The following is a 20,939-nucleotide window of genomic DNA, read 5'->3' as shown; positions in this document are numbered from 1 at the left end:
CAGCAGATACGCAGCAGATACGCAGCAGATTAGATCTAAATAACTGAACACAGCATCAAATCTGCTGCGTATCTGCTGTGTGTGTTTGTACCCTTAATCCATACACTGGTCCCTTATTTGTAGAAGTGGTATTATAACCTCATTACTCTATGAGCAATTCTCCCTCATAGCTGCTAAACATTTTATATATACCTGCATAAAACTTGTCTGTCTTTCTGCTTTAAAATCTCTTGATTTAATCAGTGGACAGTGTCACCTAGGCGGGGCTTCATGGCAGTTGGGCCCTCTGCCTCAGGGCTGGGTCTAGGTTCTTGTGCCTCAGCAGGCCCCTCATCTATCCATCCATCCATCAACTATGCACAATCACTTGAAACACCACTAGCATATGCATATAAAAATATTATATATATTCATATATATATATATATATATATATATATATATATATATATATATATATATATATATATATATATATATATATACATACACACACACACTACTGACTGACACACATTACTGATTGAAAGACATTAGTGACTGGCACACATGCACACAGCTTACAGCTCAGTCTTCTCCATCTTCTTCCTCTCTGCCCTGCCAATCTCCATACTGTAATATTGAGGACCTGCGGATCACCTGATCATCTCTCGATCTCTCTCTGCAGGACGCTCACAGATCCTGCTCCTGTGTCTTCTGATGTTCAGCCCGCTCACCCTGTGTGGTGTCGGAGGAGCGGACAGTCACTTGCCAGGTGGTGAAGTGTGACCCCACTCCGGTTGGGGTTGGCCGAAATACAACCAGGCCTTAAGATGTTATGTTGTGATGCCAGTGCTGGTTGGGCACACAGGGGTGATGGCACGCCTGCTTTTAGTTTAGAAGGCCGGTTGCACCTTTTTCCCATGTGGACAGTGTCCTGCCGGGTTGCTACCGGGTCCCTTGGGATGATATCACGGTTGGCCAGAGTGGTGTAGTGCCTATCAGAACTGCCACCCACAGAAAGGGGAAATGTCCCAAGGCTCTAGTGTACACTGTCAGTGTGAGGTGAAGAATCAAAGAGTGTCTTTATCATAAAGTTTGCTTTGACAGGGTACGGTACACTTGATAGTTCCCTTTATAAAGCACTTTAAAAGACACTTGGTAATACAACAACTGGATCTGCGTCGTGCTGACTGTGTAGCATGTTGAAAAATACAGAGAAGCAGAGAGGAGGATGTTGTGAGAGTCCCAACCCAAGTAGTACTGTGCTCTGCCAGATGTTGGAGGATGAGGTAAATGAATACTTAGAAGAAGAAGAGAATACTTGTGCCCGTGTATTGACCTTTGGGTCTTCACACCACCTAATGCCCACCAGTGTTGGCTGAACTGTCCTATGAGGGTGACACAAGGCCCCAGACCTTGTTTCCTGGGATAAGCGGAATGCTGGAGGATTTCCTGCTGACAACCGCACTGCTAGATAGAGTTCATAGGCCTTAGTAACTTTGCTCTATCCGGATCAGTTCCTAGCTTACTGCTGTCTGTGGATACTGTCCTGCTCTGTGACTCTACTAGTCCACGGTGTGAGTGGGGGTGGTCTCTGACTTGTCCTCTCCTGTGAGGGTTTTGTTAATTTTTTTTTTTTTTTAAATTCTCAGTTTTATTAAATTTTTCCAAGCATTTTACATAAAAAACAGCAGCAAAGAAACAACAAAAAGATAAACAAACCAAAAACAGCAGTGTAGACCACACCCCTTAGGGCGGAACATTGTTATTGGAGAGAGAACTCACAACTAAACCACAACAACGAAAACAATGTTAATTTTTTTTACCTGTATCCTGTTAAATTGTGTGAAAAGCACTACAACATTATAGCAGTATGTATAAACCTGCTGTAAGCAATGTGCAGTGTGACAATTTTAGTGCTTAATAGGTAGTGTCTAGCTTCTGGCACTAAAGATCCCACATCCAACAATCGTCTAGATACATCAACACCCCCACATCTAAGCCAGGGCAAAAATCAGGGTCACCATTTGAAGCATGAATTTTGCACTAATAAAATATTCATGGCATGATGTATGTACAGAGCCCCTGAGGTACCAGTACAAGGGATACCCCCAACAAGTGACCCTACTTTAGAAATGATACCCCTCATAGAACTTATCTACGGTGTTATCACCCTAAAGTTTTTTTATCCCACCGAATTCAGTGGAAATCTGTCTTGAAAAATATATTTATGCAATATTTAAGTAAAGGAAAGCACCTTAATATTTATTGGGCTATCGGGTAATGGTCCGGGCTAAAGCACTGGAGGCGGGGTGGCCTTACCTTTAGTTTTTATTGTGCTAGATATGCAGCTGTAAAGCAGAGTGTTGTAGGCTGCTTGGTGTCGTAAAAGATCAAGAATTGATGGGACATGACTTGGGTGAATAAAGGGTATCTTGTTCACCAATGCGCCGACCACAGGTTTTTCACTACCCATTCTGCTGTTTAACACATAACAGTGATCCTTACAACCTGAAATAGACTAAAAGTCACGGTTTAATCAAAAGCTAATATATTTACAGAAAAAAAACATAATGCTGATTGCTGTGTGAGAGTAAAAGGTCATAGCAGGGTTGTTCACACAAAGTGAAATACCAAAATACATATGTAGTTTGAGTGAAAATCAATGGAGTCGTGTAAGAGGGGCAGTCCAGTGCTTTACCCCCAGCTGGTGACGGTAATAAAACGGCGCCATATGCGGGAACCAGGCCACAGTTAAAAAAAAAAAAAAAAAAAAAGGACTGCAGCTCAGTCTTCCCTGCGCAGTTCTATCCATGTGAAAAACTTAAAACCAATGTACCTGATGGTAGATTGGCTTTAACATTTAAAAAGGGACTCTAAAATCTAAGAAAAAAAAAACCTAAAACTACAGTAGTTCAATAAATGCAGATTCTAAATCTGTAATTTTTATTCTTCCCTCTCACTTGGATTCCCCTGCTTTACAAGCCCCAAAAAACAGGACTCTAGGTAGTCTTCTACAGAGCTAAGTCTATGCATCAGCATTTGCAGTGGAACGCAAAAAAGAGTAGACAGATCAATCCAGATTCAGGATCAGTATCTTTTGAACTATTTTTTATTTGATGACTGCTGCTTTTTTTTTTTTTTTTTTTGGGGGGGGGGGGGGGGGGGGGAGGTTAGAGCGAAGGTCCCGTCCTTGCCAGATGTACAAGAGATGAGGGGGAAGAGCGCCTCATAGAAATGTATGGGAAAATCTCCACACTGCACGCAAGGGGGATATAATTAGCACTGCAGCACCCAGCAGTAATGGCAGTTGGAAGCCTTAGCAACCAATAGGATTACTACTTTCATTTTTAAAGGAAGCTGGAATCTGATTGCTTGCTAGGACAGCTGACTCACAACAGATCCACAGAAATAAATGGTAGACACCCTACTTCAACTATACAGAACAGGTATACAGGACCTCCACCAACTATATACTACAGGTATACAGGACTCCCAAACGATACACTACAGGTATACAAGACCTCCACCAACTATGCACTACAGGTATACATGACCCCCAACTATACAGCACCTGCACCAACTATACATTACAGGTATACAGGACCCCCCAAACTATACAGTGCAGGTATACAGGGCCCCCAAACTCTACACTACAGGTATACAGCACCTTCACCAACTATATTATACAGGTATACAGGATCCCCAAACTATACACTACAGGTATAAAGGACCCCCAAAACTATACACTACAGGTCTACATGACCTCCACCAACTATACACTACAGGTATACAGGACCCCCAAACTATAAACTACAGGTATCAAAGACCTTAAAACTATAAAATAAAGGTAGACAGGACCTTCACCAACTATAACACTGTTAATGTTGTATATAACCAGGGTCTGTATAGAACACAGCTAATGTTGTGTATAACCAGGCTGTATGTAACACTGCCAATGTATATAATCAGGCTGTATGTAACACTGCCAATGTTGTATATAACCAGGCTGTATATTGTATAACACTACCAATGTTGTGTATAACCAGGCTCTGTATATAACACACTGCCAATGTGGTCTATAACCAGGCTCTGTATATAACACACTGCCAATGTTATATATAACCAGGCTTTGTATAGAACACTGACAATGTTCTAAATAACCAGGCTCTGTATATAATACTGACAATGTTATATATAACCAGGCTGTATATTGTATAACACTGCCAATGTTGTATATAACCAGCCTATGTATAAAACACTGCCAATGTTGTATATAACCAGGATCTGTATATATCAATGCTATTGTATATAACACTGCCAATGTTGTATATAGCCAGGCTGTATATAGCACTGCCAATGTTGTATATAACAAAGCTCTGTATATAGTCTGATCACATGACATCTCAGTTTAGTTATTAGGTATTTAGGATGTTTAGAGTTCTTAAGTTTATTTCTAATGTGCATAAGCTACAATTTACATAAACAGGGCAGAACTGTCGGGTATATAGGGCTCCTGGCGATGTTCCCTTAAACAAAAATACTGGTATAGATTGGCCTCCTGGACACTCGTGGAACAAATCTAATTCACACTGACACTTAATACCCGGGCAGCACCGGGTACATTTTCTAATTATATATATATATATATATATATATATATATATATATATATATTACACTCATACATTTAAAGTTAGATATGCATGAAATAAATGTACATCATGAAATCATGAATTATACCACAACAAACTGGACCTCTTGACTGTGTAAATCCGTACGGGTATTGCTTTTATGCTTCATTTGAATCACCAGTTCGTGCATTGGGCTTTGTTTCATAAATATAACAGGAAGTCCTTCAAAATAGAAGATTCAAGTTGTAAGTACACACACACACACACGCTACTAGTCATTAAATATCTAACTGTAAGTAAAGCTGGCCATACATTTTTACGATAACAGGTCAGCCAAACAAACATTTTTTCTGAATGGGGAGAGGTAGGAAAGTTGCTGCCAGACATCTCTGGCAGCAGCTTATTTCCCTGAAAACATAAGAATCGGGCATGTTAAAATCAAACATGCTTAATCATTTGTCTTCAATAGGAGAATCTGGTAGGAAGAAGTTGAGTAGCGATGCTGTGCATTGCTTTTTAATGGTGCGTTTACACAGAGAGATTTATCTAAGATTTTTGAAGCCAAAGCCAGGAACACACTATAAAGAGAGAACAGGTCATAAAGGGAAGACTGAGATTTCTCCTCTTTTCAAATCCATTCCTCACTTTGGCTTCACAAATCTGTCAGATAAGTACCATAAGCACCATAAGTCTTTGGCCCCGTTCACACTTGAGTGAATGAGCGGGCGTGCGCTCTTCTGCTGCCGCCACTCTCCGCTCAAAGAAATAACATGTCCCTTCTTTAAGCAGAGTCAGCGGAGGAGCGCTCGCCCGCTCATTCATTTAAAGCAGGACACTGAGCATGGAGGGATTCTGCCGTTCTTGCTCAGTGTGAACGGGGCCTTTTGGTGCAAACATTGTCACTTAAGTTCTGTTCCTCAGTAAAGAAGCATTTACCTCACCCCACTTTTGACAGGCAGCAGTGCAGCTACAGACACAGCCGTGACCATCACACGATCACTAGAGGGTGTAGTGCTAGGGAAGATGCCATACAGACAGGAGCCAAGAAAGGGTGAGTGTTAAATGTAATGTGGGTACAAAGCCTTTCAGCACATTGTGAGCTCTCTTTCCTGTTTGCACATACCACTATGATTGGCATAGGGAAGGTTTTGCCTGCAGTTCACAACTGTATGTGCTAGCTGCAACCAATAGAGCAGCAGGCAAGATACCACTATCCTGTGGACTACTAGTGATTGAATAATTCGACGGACTACTAATGATCAATTAATTTAAAGTCAATGATATCTGAAGCCAATGATACACACAATGTATTTATGGTAGCAATACTGTTCTGGTTCTTAAATGTCTGAGAACTGAAAACTCAAATCCTTTCCCTTTCCAAAAGAAGAAATGGCAGACTCAGAAAAGGTTTTAAAAGCAACCGACAATGAGAGAAGATATTTTGAAAATGATAAAGAACAGCCTGAAAATCCAATCAAAAGAGAAATTTGAAATTCTAAATTACTGGTAAAATAATTTCGGAATAACAAAAAAAAAAAATTCTTACCAGTAATATTTTGGATCTTCTGAATTAATGAGAGCAGAACAGGCTCTGGAGTATTAAATTTTAAAAAGAAACATGCTGGCAGGGCCATACTGGATTCTGTCAGGGACGAAAATCCATGAATGCTATTAAAAAAATAAGAAATAGGAAATTCTGAAAAAGACATGTAGAATTTTAACAAACAGAAAACTGACATAAATTCTACTTAAAACTGCAAGTAACAAAATGGTTCCATAGAAATAAGGTCAACAGAACTAAAGAAGGGATTGCACAATCATTAGACAGGTGCTCATAGCATGACATACAACAACAACAACAACAACAACAACAACAACAACAATTAACCCTTTAGGGACCAAGCCTGTTTGGCCCTTAATGACCAGGCTCATTTTTCAAAATCTGACCTGTCTCACTTTATGCGCTTATAGCTCAGTGATGCTTTAACGTATGCTAGCGATTCTGAGATTGTTTTTTTCGTAACATATGGTACTTTAGGTTAGTGGCAAAATTTGGTCACTGTCTTGTGTGTTTTTTGTGAAAAACATCAAAATATAATGAAAAATTAGAAAATTTTGCACTTTACGAACTTTGAAATTCTTTGCTTCTAAAAAAAAAAAAAAAAGGCACATGACAAAAATTAGTTAGTAAGTCACATTATCAATATGTCCTCTTTATTTTGGCTTCATTTCGTAAACATATTTAACTTTTTTAGGGTGTTACGGGGCTTAGAAATGTATCAGCAAATTATCAAATTTTCATGAAATTTCCAAAACTGATTTTTTTAGGGACCAGTTTTTTTTTTAAGTTGATTTAGGAGGCTTGTATGCTGGAAACCCCCATAAGTGACCCCATTTTGGAAACTAGACACCTTAAAGAATTAATCTATGGGTTTAAAGAGCATTTTAACCCTACAGTGGCTGGAGGAAAGTATTCACAATTAGGCCGGAAAAAAATGGAAAATAGAAATTTTCCAATAATATATTTGTTAAGATTAAAGTATCTCATTTTCATAATAAACATGAGAGAAAATGCTCCCCAAATTTTTTAACGCAGGTAAAACCACTGGGCGTAAACCACTATATGGGCACACAGCTGGGCTCAAAAGGGAAGGAGCGCCTATTAGCATTTCCAGTTCAGATTTTGCTGAAGAAGTTTCTGAGCGCCAGCTGCGTTTGCAGAGCCCCAGTAGTGTCAGCAGAATAGAACCCCCCCAAAAGTCACCCCATTTTGAAAGGTACACCCCTAAAAGAATACATCTTGGGGTGTGGTGACCATTTTGACCCCACAGGTATTATAGGAAAGTATTCAAAAGAATGACAGTAAAAATGAAAAAATAGAATTTTTCCAATAATATGTTTGTTTAGTTTGAAATTTCTCAATTTCACGAGGAACAGGGGAGAAAAAAAAAAACTTACCCCAATATATGTAATGCAGGTTCTCCTGAGTAGAACGGTACCCCATACATGGGTATAAACCACTGTGTGGGCACAGCAGGCCTCGGAAGGAAGGGAGCGCCAATTAGCATTTTCAGTGCATGAAGTTTCTGAGCGCCAGGTGCGTTTGCAGAGCCCCTGTAGTGTCAGCAGAATAGAAGCCCCCCAAAAGTCACCCCATTTTGGAAAGTACACCCCTCAAGGAATTCATCTTGGGGTGTGGTGAGCATTTTGACCCAACAGGTATTGGAGGAAAGTATTCAAAACTAGACCGTAAAAATGAAAAAAAAATAGAATTCTTCCAATAACATGTTTGTTTGGTTTGAAATTTCTCAATTTCACTAGGAACAGGGGAGAAAAAGCACCCCAAAATTTGTAACAGAGGTTCTCCTGAGTACAATGGTACCCCATATGTGGGCATAAACCACTGTATGGGCACACAGCAGGGCTCAGAAGAGAAGGAGTGTCATTTTAGTTACAGGCAATATGTGGGTGTTTACTGGTTATCTGGGGTGGTAATGGACAATCTCGGGGTGTTTACTGGCTATCTGAGGTGGCAACAGGCAATCTGGTGGGGTTATGGGCAATCTGGGGTGGTTACGAGCAGTCTGTGCCAATCTGGGGTGGTTACGGTCAATCTGGGGGTGGTTATGGGGTGTTTACTGGCTATCTAGGGGTGGTTACTGGCTATGTGGGGTGGTGACGGGCAATCTGGGGTTGCAACGGGAAATCTGGGGTGGTGACGGGAAATCTGGGGTGGTGACGGGAAATCTGGGGTGGTGACGGGAAATCTGGGGTGGTGGCGGGAAATCTGGGGTGGTGGCGGGAAATCTGGGGTGGTGGCGGGAAATCTGGGGTGGTGGCGGGAAATCTGGGGTGGTTGCGAGCAATCTGGGGTGGTTGCGAGCAATCTGGGGTAGTTACAGGCAGTCTGTGGCAATCTGGGGTGGTTACGGGCAATCTGTGGTGGTTACGTGCTGTATGGAATGGTTATGGGGGGGATACGGGCAATCTGGGGTAGTGACGGGCAATCTGGGGTAGTGACGGGCAATCTGGGGTAGTGACGGGCAATCTGGGGTAGTGACGGGCAATCTGGGGTAGTGACGGCCAATCTGGGGTGGATACGGCCAATCTGGGGTGGATACGGCCAATCTGGGGTGGATACGGCCAATCTGGGGTGGATACGGCCAATCTGGGGTGGATACGGCCAATCTGGGGTGGATACGGCCAATCTGGGGTGGATACGGCCAATCTGGGGTGGATACGGCCAATCTGGGGAGGATACGGCCAATCTGGGGAGGATACGGCCAATCTGGGGAGGATACGGCCAATCTGGGGAGGATACGGCCAATCTGGGGAGGATACGGCCAATCTGGGGAGATTACGGGCAATCTGGGGAGATTACGGGCAATCTGGGGAGGATACAGGCAATCTGGGGAGATTACAGGCAATCTGGGGAGATTACAGGCAATCTGGGGAGATTACAGGCAATCTGGGGAGATTACAGGCAATCTGGGGTGGTTACAGGCAATCTAGGGTGGTGACTGGCAATCTGGGGTGGTGACTGGCAATCTGGGGTGGTGACTGGCAATCTGGGGTGGTGACTGGCAATCTGGGGTGGTGACTGGCAATCTGGGGTGGTGACTGGCAATCTGGGGTGGTGACTGGCAATCTGGGGTGGTGACTGGCAATCTGGGGTGGTTACAAGTAATCCGGGGTGGTTACAGGTAATCCAGGGCACTTGACTTTGGTGACAGGCATAAAAAAATGCCGCCACCATTTGGAACAAGCGATCAGTGGTATATAGTATATAGGCAATCTGGTATGGTTACAGGCAATCTGGGGTGGTGACTGGCAATCTGGGGTGGTGACTGGCAATCTGGGGTGGTGACTGGCAATCTGGGGTGGTGACTGGCAATCTGGGGTGGTGACTGGCAATCTGGGGTGGTGACTGGCAATCTGGGGTGGTGACTGGCAATCTGGGGTGGTTACAAGTAATCCAGGGCACTTGACTTTGGTGACAGGCATAAAAAAATGCCGCCACCATTTGGAACAAGCGATCAGAGGTATATAGTATATACCGCTGATCACTTGTACTGGGACCACACCCGGTGGTCACCGATCATTGCCCCATGCTCTCCGCCACCTCCGGTGGTGGAGAGAATGAAGCTTTGATCATTTTTAGGAATCCATCACTGTGAACAGAGTCTGTTCACAGAGATGGCGGCGGCCATCTTGGATCAGATGGCCTCCCTGGGAGGGGAGGGTCAGTGACCAGGTCACTAGGGTTAATTCTGGGGACAGGGGGGGACATGTTCTCATCTCCTCTCACTGTGGATTCATGGTGAGAAGAGATGAAAGCGTTCAGCTGCGCTGGCAAATGTCTGTTACCGGTGGCCGCCGTTATACTGGTAATAACGGCGATCGCCGGTGAGGGGACTTGCCGGGACTGACCCCACACTGCCCCAACCCCTCAGCTACCTCCGGTAGCTGAGAGGAGGGGGCTGCGGGCATTACCGACGCCGCTGCACTATTCTGCACCATCGCCATAAAGAGCTGATGGCAGCAGAATAGAGCCTATTAGTGATCGCCGTAAAAATCCGTATCGGCGGTCACTAATAACATAATACATGTATTCTCTGGGTCGGTACGGTTACGGCGATACCACATTTGTGTAGGTTTTTTTAACTATCATCACTTTGGCGCAATAGAAACTATCTTCCTAGCGAAAACCCACAAAAACTGTCGCCGCATTGCAAGATCCATAGCGTTCTCATCTTTTGCGCGACAGAGCTGGTTTTGGGCTTATTTTTTGTGGGAAGATCTGTAGTTTCTATTGATACCAAGTTTTATACGTATATGACTTTTTGATCTCTTTTATGACGTATTTTCTAAAGTGGATTGATAAAATACAGCTATTCTGGTACTGTTTTTTTTATTTTCTTTTTACAGCGTGTGTCGTGCGATATAATTATTGATATAGTTTTATAGATTGGGTCGTTACGGACGTGGCTATACCAAATATGTATATGATTTGTGTTTTTGATCCCTTTTATGTCACGTTTTATTAGGTATGGGGAATGTAATGCATCTTTATTATTGGGGGGGGGGCTGGGAGGGGCTGTGTTGTGTTTGGTGCACACGTTTTTTCACTTTTACACTAGTGTACATTACTGTACACTAGTGTAAAATTCTTTGATCACTGATACAATACATTGCAGTACCTGATGTACTGCAATGTATTGTATCATGCCTCATGCTGACAGGCAATAGCCACAGCCACCCCTGTCAGCGTCAGGCATCTCCATGGTGACCCCGGGGACCTTCATTAGGGACATCGCGATCACGTAAGTGGACCTGCGGCGCCGTCCGGGATCCACCGGGACCCGTTAGATGCCGCTGTCATGCTTTGACAGCGGCATTTAACGGGTTAAACTGCCCGGAGCGGAGAATCCTCCGCTCCGGGCAGTTACAGAAGGGTGTCAGCGGTCAAACTGACAGCTGATCACCCGTCCTGCAGCCGCCGCCGGGCGGTAATTTATTCCGATGCGCCCGTCGTTAAAAGGCGTACGCATCGGAATAAAGCCCATTAGTGGCCGCCGTGAATATGCGTGCGGCGGTCACTAAGGGGTTAAAAACAATGCATCAAGGAGGGACCAAAGCAATAAATAAGGTCCCTACAATCTACATATAAGTACGTAGCCAAAAGAGACTCCATAAACAGAATAAAGTGCACAACAAAGGTGTACCTCATACAGAGTGAGCATGCCCTATGAAAAAGACGTAAGAGATGAACAGCTACACAAATAAAAAAAACAACAATCAAAGCTGCAAACAATATCACAGAAAAGGAAAACCTGTAAACTGATTTGAATAAAGTGAATAGTGCAATATCAGAATAATGAGTATCACCAAATTCACTTTACAGGTTTTTCTGTTCTGTGATATTGGTCGCAGCTTTGATTGTTTTTTCTATGTGTGTAGCTGTTTTTCTCTGACACCTTTTCATAGGGCATGTTCACACTGTATGAGGTACACCTTTGCTGTGCACTTTATTCTGTTTATGGAGTGTCTTTTGGCTATATACCTATATGCTGAGTGTTGGTTGTAGGGACCTTGTTTATTGCTTTGGTCCCTCCTCGATGCATTTTAACTGGGCTAGGGCTTGTTGTTGTTGTCTTAACATTTGCTTAATAAAGTATTTATATGAACTTCTCTACTTTGAGGAGTGTGCCTAATGTTATATGACATACACTTTTTTTCCTTTTTTGTTTATAGAAATAAAGGTCAAAATATTAAAAGCTCATGTTTCTGAACAACAAAACACAACAATCACTGAACTCAGGGAGAACAGCGAAAAAATCCAATGGAGTACTCATTTATGAGTAAATGAGTACTCCATTGGATTTTTTTCACTCTTCTCCCTGAGTTCAGTGATTGTTCTGTTTTGTTGGTGTTTCCCTATTTAGGTCCCAAAGCTCATAACAGAGTGAGGACCTGAGGGACTACGTATCAGGGTGGTTTGGTGCTCTCCCCATTAGGAGACGCCCATTTAGCAACGGGCTTTCTTCTCTGGAGAGAGGGATATCTGGCTATTCCCGTGTTTTGAGACTCGCAACTGAGGCTCCACGGACCCCTTCTTTGCATACTCATGTTTCTGAACTTTAGTTGTATAACCAAAAATCCTGACACAAATGTAGGTAGCTGCAGAGAGCCCCATGTTGGCCTATGCTGCCACACAACATGTGTGGCATAAATAAAGTGGAAAAACATATATACAGTACATTTCTACTAATATAACAATATAAATAAAAGCACTATATTAAAACCCCCCCCCCCCCCCCCCCCCCAGAATACCCCTTTAGATGTTTTTGAGCTTTTATGTTTATTTTATTTTTTTTAAAGTATCCTTTTTTTATAATTTAATAAAATGTTTTAAATTAAAAAGATTCTCCAGGGAATAAAAAATTGTTTTTAAATGAAATGGCATCAGAAAGTTATACAGATTTGGAAATTACTTAACTTTTACTATTAAAAAATCTCAAGTCTTTCATTACTAGAGATGAGCGAACCTCGAGCATGCTTGAGTCGATCCGAACCCGAACTTTCGGCATTTGTTTAGCGGTGGCTGCTGAACTTGGATAAAGCTCTAAGGCTATGTGGAAATCATGGATATAGTCATTGGCTGTATCCATGTTTTCCAGACAACCTTAGAGCTTTATCCAAGTTCAGCAGCCACCGCAAATCAAATGCCGAACGTTTGGGTTCGGATGGACTCGAACCCGAACCCGATTCGCTCATCTCTATTCATTACTTATCAGCTGCTGTATATCCTGCAGGAAGTGGTGTATTCTTTTCAATCTGTAAGTGCTCTCTGCTGCCACCTCTGTCCATGACAGGAACTGTCCAAAACAGTAGCAAATCCGCATAGGAAACCTCTCCTCCTTTGTACACTTTCTGTCACTGACAGTGTTCTCTGCTGCCACCTTTTGTTTGTGACAGGAAGTGTCCAAAGAAGGAGAAGAGAGTTCCTGTTGTGGACAGAGGTTACAGCAGAGAGCACTTTCAGATTGCAAAAAATACACCAATTCCTGAAGGATATACAGCAGCTGATATATACTGGGAGGCTTGAGATTTTTTTTAATAGAAGTAATTTACAAATCTGTATAACTTTCAGACACCAATTTTCCTTCTCTGAGGTACCCCTTTAAGATAATCATCATCTGAGAAGACTTCTTTTTAATAAGCCTATGTATACTGCTCAAAAATGTTTCCATTAACTGCCAATAGGCCATACCTACTTAATGTTGGGGTATATAATACATACCATAGAATACCAAAACACACACACTGGCTTGGAAAAGGTGTCTTACAATTTGGCAGTCCTCTAACATGAAGCCCATTCTAAAACATTGATATGTGCTGCTCATGTAGTCTATTCACAAAGCCCTGCCTAATCTAGAAACATCAGGAAAGTATAACATTTCTGGGCCCCATTTGCCTGTTATCAGAAACATTATGGCAAACACAGTATATTGAAAGCTGTTTTACTTGAAACTTATCAAAAGAGAAAAGTGACTGGTCAGTGGGACCCCCACCAATCAAAAGAATGTAGATAGTGTGTCCCTGGTTGAATAGAGGGAGGTCAAGGTAGTACAATGCCGCACCATTAACACTTTATGTGACAGCACAGTACTCAGCTATCTTTAGCAATCTCCCAGCAGTTAGTGCCCTGCTGAGAAACCACCCATTCCCTATCCTGTGAAAGTCTGTGCAGCAGACTACTGTATGTACTGCTTTTGAGCACTTTAACAGTTTCTTGGTTAAGGGTGCCTTCACACCTACCTGATCCACAGTGGATCTCACTTCTGTGGATTCGAAGCGAGAACCACTGCGGATCCGGTACCATTCACCCCTATGATAGCACATATTCGCAGCGGGATTAACATCCCACTATGAATATGTACTTTAACCCCCCGCTGTCCGCATCCCCGCCGCCGCATTAGCCCATCCTCCGCCGCATCCCCCATCTCCGGCCGCATCCCTCCATCGCATCCCACATCCCCGGCCATGCTCCGGTCCCGCTCATTAGCAGGACCAGAGCCGGGAGCCTCACTGCAGCCGTGCCGCCAAGCAGGTACTTTACGCTCTCGGCAGCGGGCTTCAGGATGCGGCGGGGGATGTGGGCTGCTGGATGCGGCCGGAGATGGGGGATGCTGCCGAGGATGGGCTAATGCGGCGGAGGGGCTGCGGACAGCGGGGGGTTAAAGCACATATTCACAGCGGGATGTTAATCCCGCTGTGAATATGTGCTATCATAGGGGTGAATGGTACCGGATCTGCAGCGGTTCTCACTTCGAATCCGCAGAAGTGAGATCCGCTGTGGATCCGGTAGGTGTGAAGGCACCCTAAGAGTGAGTTCACACATACAGGATCTGCAGCAGATTTGAAGTTGCAGATTCAAAGCAAATCAAATCTGGGCCATCAAATCTGCTGAAGATCCTGTACGTGTGAACCCACCCTCAATGTATTTTTGAATTACCTTCCATCTTCTTGTGCAATCTCTTGAAATACTGGAGACACTGGAAGATGGTACCAGTTTGTTGTGCCAGCAACTGTTACTGATACATTTTTTCCAACCACACGAATTCCTGAAGAAAATACAAATAAGGAGTAAGATTATGTCAAATACAGGGAAAACTTTCATTAATAAGAAAAAGATGTGCTGCTGGGCTACACTAGTTTCTTGGCTTTGTATTTAGCAACAGCAATTGAAAACCTGAATCAGTGGTTAATAAATGTGCTTAAATATCTGCAGAAGTGGATTTTGGCACTGAAATGCCATGAACCTGTAACAAATATGCTGCAACATGAAGTGTTGTGAGTCTTGACAGGACTCCCTGCAATCTTACAGAGACCCAAGTCTCCCATCAGAACGGATTGGTTATGCCTATGACAGTATTCATGTTTTCCGGGACCACTTAGGACAGTCATGTCAAAACTCTGGCCCGCTGGCCAAATCTGACCCACATTATTTTTGGCTTACCAGCAAATTCACTAATTGAATTGCATCTGGCCCACCAACATCGCAATAGATTATGATATATGTGAGGGCTGGCTACTATATAAGAGACTATGGGGGAGGGCTGGCTAATATCCAAGAGACTATGGGGGAGGACTGGTTACTACTGTATATTTAAGACTATGGGGGAGGGCTGGCTACTATAAAAGAGACTATGGAGGAGGGCTGGCTAATATCCAAGAGACTATGGGGGAGGACTGGTTACTACTGTATATTTAAGACTATGGGGGAGGGCTGGCTACTATAAAAGAGACTATGGAGGAGGGCTGGCTATTATACAACATACTATAGGAGAGGGCTGGCTACTGTAAGAGACTATGGGGTACGGCTGGCTATTATATAACATACCATAGGAGAGGGATGGCTACTGTAAGAGAGTCTGGGGGGGCTGGCTACTATATTTAAGACTATTGGCAGCTTCTAGCAGCAGATGTGTATGCATGCCGAACGTGAGATCTCAACCCTCGTGACATGCACCCTTTAAAGTTTTACCTGGTTTTAGTTTTTCTTCGAGAATCTGATATGGTGAAATATAGTACTCAATATTCATTGGAGTTCCTAATAAACAAATAAATAAGTAAAATAGGAATAAGTAAAAGAAAACATACTTAAAGGGGTTGTGTAACAAAGAAAACTACGTCTGTACTGATATATATATTTTTTTTAACTATTTTACATAATGTTTATATATATAATATATATATATATATATATATATATATATACATACATACACACATACACACACACACACTCACCGGCCACTTTATTAGGTACACCTGTCCAACTGCACGTTACCACTTAATTTCTAATCAGCCAATCACATGGCGGCAACTCAGTGCATTTAGGCATGTAGACATGGTCAAGACAATCTCCTGCAGTTCAAACCGAGCATCAGTATGGGGAAGAAAGGTGATTTGAGTGCCTTTGAATGTGGCATGGTTGTTGGTGCCAGAAGGGCTGGTCTGAGTATTTCAGAAACTGCTGATCTACTGGGATTTTCACGCACAACCATCTCTACAGTTTACAGAGAATGGTCCGAAAAAGAAAAAACATCCAGTGAGTGGCAGTTCTGTGGGCGGAAATGCCTTGTTGATGCCAGAGGTCAGAAGAGAATGGGCAGACTGGTTCGAGCTGATAGAAAGGCAAAAGTGACTCAAATAGCCAACCGTTACAACCAAGGTAGGCAGAAGAGCATCTCTGAATGCACAGTATGTCGAACTTTGAGGCAGATGGGCTAAAGCAGCAGAAGACCACACCGGGTGCCACTCCTTTCAGCTAAGAACAGGAAACTGAGGCTACAATTTGCACAAGCTCATCGAAATTGGACAGTAGAAGATTGGAAAAACGTTGCCTGGTCTGATGAGTCTCGATTTCTGCTTGAACATGACAATGAGTTCACTGTACTCAAATGGCCTCCACAGTCACCAGATCTCAATCCAATAGAGCATCTTTGGGATGTGGTGGAACGGGAGATTCGCATCATGGATGTGCAGCCGACAAATCTGCGGCAACTGTGTGATGCCATCATGTCAATATGGACCAAAATCTCTGAGGAATGCTTCCAGCACCTTGTTGAATCTATGACACGAAGAATTGAGGCAGTTCTGAAGGCAAAAGGGCGTCCAACCCGTTACTAGCATGGTGTACCTAATAAAGTGGCCGGTGAGTGTATACTGTATATACACACACATATATATATATTTCCAATGTACAAGCATTTCTTAAAATGTATCGTTTGAAAGATATAGGCTCACTAATCCCCCGTGTGCTCCTTTGTTTCATTACTCGTCTTGTGTCACACATGCTTAGTTCAATCGTCACATGATCTGTCTCATAAGTACTGGCAGTTGGTTTTCACTTCACATGTAAGCAAGGGGGATTGTGAGAAAGTGCTATTATGCAACAATGCAGACACAGTTCAGAAAGGAGACCAGGGAGTGAATAGATACATGGGGAACAAAACTGGCACAATGATATGTTTCTTTACTAAAAACAGCACATTTATTTTCGTGTGTGTATGTATGTATGTATAATACACACACACACACACAGTGGGGGAAAAAAGTATTTAGTCAGTCATCAATAGTGCAAGTTCTCCCACTTAAAAAGATCAGAGGAGTCTGTAATTTCCATCATAGGTAGACCTCAACTATGAGAGACTAAATGAGAAAACAAATCCCGAAAATCACATTGTCTGATTTTGTAAGAATTTATTTGCAAATTATGGTGGAAAATAAGTATTTGGTCACCTACAAATAAGATTTCTGGCTCTCACGGACCTGTAACTTCTTCTTTAAGAGTCTCCTCTTTCCTCCACTCATTACCTGTAGTAATGGCACCTGTTTAAACTTGTTATCAGTATAAAAAGAAACCTGTGTCCCTCAAACAGTCAGACACCAAACTCAACTATGGTGAAGACCAAAGAGCTGTCAAAGGACACCAGAAACAAAATTGTAGCCCTGCACCAGGCTGGGAAGACTGAATCTGCAATAGGCAACCAGCTTGGAGTGAAGAAATCAACTGTGGGAGCAATAATTAGAAAATAGAAGACATACAAGACCACTGATAATCTCCCTCGATATGGGGCTCCACGCAAAATCTCAACCCGTGGGGTCAAAATGATTACAAGAACGGTGAGCAAAAATCCCAGAACCACGCAGGGGGACCTAGTGAATGAACTGCAGAGACCTGGGACCAATGTAACAAAGCCTACCATCAGTAACACACTACGCCACCAGGGACTCAGATACTGCAGTGCCAGACGTGCCCCACTGCTTAAGCCAGTACATGTCCGGGCCCGTCTGAAGTTTGCTAGAGAGCATTTGGATGTTCCAGAAGAGTATTGGGAGAATGTCCTATGGTCTGATGAAACCAAAGTGGAACTGTTTGGTAGAAACACAACTTGTCGTGTTTGGAGGAAAAAGAATACTGAGTTGCATCCATCAAACACCATACCTACTGTAAAGCATGGGGGTGGAAACATCATGCTTTGGGGCTGTTTCTCTGCAAAGGGGCCAGGACGACTGATCCGGGTACATGAAAGAATGAATGGGGCCATGTATCGTGAGATTTTGAGTGCAAACCTCCTTCCACCAGCAAGGGCATTGAAGATGAAATGTGGCTGGGTCTTTCAACATGACAATGATCCAAAGCACACCACCAGGGCAACGAAGGAGTGGCTTCGTAAAAAGCATTTCAAGGTCCTGGAGTGGCCTAGCCAGTCTCCAGATCTCAACCCTATAGAAAACCTTTGGAGGGAGTTGAAAGTCCGTGTTGCCAAGCGACAGCCCCAAAACATCACTGCTCTAGAGGAGATCTGCATGGAGGAATGGGCCAACATACCAACAACAGTGTGTGCCAACCTTGTGAAAACTTACAGAAAACGTTTGATCTCTGTCATTGCCAACAAAGGATATATAACAAAGTATTGAGATGAAATTTTGTTACTGACCAAATACTTATTTTCCTCCATAATTTGCAAAAAAATTCTTACAAAATCAGACAATGATTTTCTGGATTTGTTTTCTCATTTTGTCTCCCATAGTTGAGGTCTACATATGGTGTCAATTACAGTCCTCTCTCATCTTTTTAAGTGGTGGAACTTGCACTATTGGTGACTGACTAAATACTTTTTTTCCCCCACTGTATGTGTGTGTGTGTATATATATGTGTGTATATATATCTTCCACATCTATACCTTCCTTGCTTCGTGATGTCACACCTTTAAATTCAAATCAAAAGGGAATGATTTCACCTATACTGGGTTTTAAGTTATGACACCAACAGTTCTATTCTTTTCAGGTTATTTTACTAGCTGTCCTCTTTTGTGAGGAAGTACTGTCTTTTCATTTGATGCACAGAAGGACAGCTGATTGTGAATGGTTTTGCTGCCCTCTGCAGGTGGTCCAGATTTGTTTGCAACCATTTAAAATTTTCTTAAAACTATATAGCAGAGTATTTTTGTACTGTGCTAGCCATAGAAATCAGTAGAATAGAGAAGAAATCAGGCAATACCGTTTAGAGGCTAACTGAGTATATTTCATTGTAAGCTTTCGGGAGTTTAGCCCTCCTTTATCAGAAATGATGTTATACAAAACTGAAAAATTCATAGACCAATCATGTACACAGCAGCTTTATTTACCTGGGGGATACGGGACCTCCATTCTCATCATTATTGGGGGTCCCATACTTATCACCTATCCTATGTATAGGTGATGTATAAGTTTATGTGACTTGAGACATAAACCCCTAGATCAGACCAAAAGACTCCTCATTTTTCACAGACCAAAAGACTCCTCATTTTTCACATATACAACTACATATGGCTTCCCCACATCCATACTGTTTTGTGTGGTCCTCGCTCTCCCATATAATGCTCCCAATGTCCCCTTTGCTCCCATATACACACTTCCCATGGACCCCCTCTTTTTATATACCGATCCCTATGGCCCGCTCTCTCATATATATAATACAGTGGTACTTTGGTTTAGGGTGCCTTCACACGTAGCGGATTTTCCGCTGCGGATCCTCAGCAGATCTGCAGCGGATTTGACTAAATGAATGAACACAGCATTAAATCCGCACTGTCAAATCTGCTGCGGATCTGCTGCGGATCCGCAGCGGATTTAATGGCGTGGACTTGATGCCGTGTTCATTCATTTAGTCAAATCTGCTGCGGATCTGCTGCGGAAAATCCGCTACGTGTGAAGGCACCCTTAAGAGTAACTTGGATTAAGACCGTTTTGCAAGAAGAGCTCACAGTTTTTTAAAATTGTGACTTTGTTTAACCCCTTAAGGACCCTGCTAATTTTCATTTTTGCAGTTTCGTTTTTTCCTCCTTGTGTATATAAGGCCATAGCACTTGCGTTTTTACACCTACAGACCCACATGAGCCCTTACTTTTTGCATCACTAATTGTACTTCGCAATGACAGGCTGAATTTTTGCATAAAATATGCTTTTTCTTTGGGAGGGTTTCATTTTTACGCCGTGTCCCCTATGGAAAAACTGACATGTTATATATGTTCCTCAAGTCGGTTTGATTAAAACAATATGTACCTTGTATAACTTTTATATTCATTGATGGCTCGTAAAAAATTAAACCTTTTACAGAAAATAAACATTCCTTAAAATCGCTTATAGCGCTTTTATCCTTTGGTCTATGGGGCTGGGTGAGGTGTCAATTTTTGCGCCATGATCTGTACTTTCTATCGGTCCCTTGACTGCGCATATGCAACTTTTTGAACGCTTTTTATTACAATTTTTCTGGATTTGATGCAACCAAAAATGCACAATTTAGCACTTTGGAATTTTTTTGCGCTTACGCCGTTTACTGTGAGGGATCATGAATTAAATAAATTAATGTTTCGGGCGATTACGCACGCAGCGATAGCAAACATGTTTGTTTATTTATTTTTATTTATAAAATGGGAAAAAGGGGATTTTTTTTATTAATAAAAACACTTTATTTTGTTTTCACATACAGTAATTAGAAGCCCCCTGGGGGACTTCTATATACGCAGCACTGATCTCCCATTGAGATCAATGCTGCGTATATAACAGAGCACCGATCCATCAGATCGATGCTCTATTATAATGGTCATTCCGACGCTGAGCCCCGGCCAGCTCATTAGAACAGATCTCCCCTCCGCGATCGCATCGCGGGGGGGAGATCTCCCTCTAGACACCAGGGACAGGGGCCACACACAGTATTCAAATGCAGCTGTCAGCTTTGACAGCTGCATTTGAATAGTTAATTAGCCA

The 20,939-nt window shown here is 42.6% G+C and overlaps 1 protein-coding gene across 1 annotated transcript in view; it reads right to left on the bottom strand.

Annotated features, from left to right (window-relative positions):
- The window catches only part of LOC138784179 (mediator of RNA polymerase II transcription subunit 1-like), a 90,334-nt gene that overhangs the window by 6,318 nt on the left and 63,077 nt on the right, over nt 1–20,939 (bottom strand). The window contains exons 11-15 of the mRNA XM_069959691.1: nt 15,667–15,732; nt 14,635–14,743; nt 6,163–6,284; nt 4,726–4,838; nt 2,305–2,503 (exon numbers count right to left, since the gene is read on the bottom strand). Coding sequence (XP_069815792.1) covers nt 2,305–2,503; nt 4,726–4,838; nt 6,163–6,284; nt 14,635–14,743; nt 15,667–15,732 — 609 coding nt within the window. The remainder of the gene's footprint in view (nt 1–2,304; nt 2,504–4,725; nt 4,839–6,162; nt 6,285–14,634; nt 14,744–15,666; nt 15,733–20,939) is intronic.

This window comes from Dendropsophus ebraccatus, chromosome 2 (genome assembly GCF_027789765.1).
Source record: "Dendropsophus ebraccatus isolate aDenEbr1 chromosome 2, aDenEbr1.pat, whole genome shotgun sequence".
NCBI classification, from domain to species: domain Eukaryota; kingdom Metazoa; phylum Chordata; class Amphibia; order Anura; family Hylidae; genus Dendropsophus; species Dendropsophus ebraccatus.
This window is presented reverse-complemented; position numbering and strand designations above follow the sequence as displayed.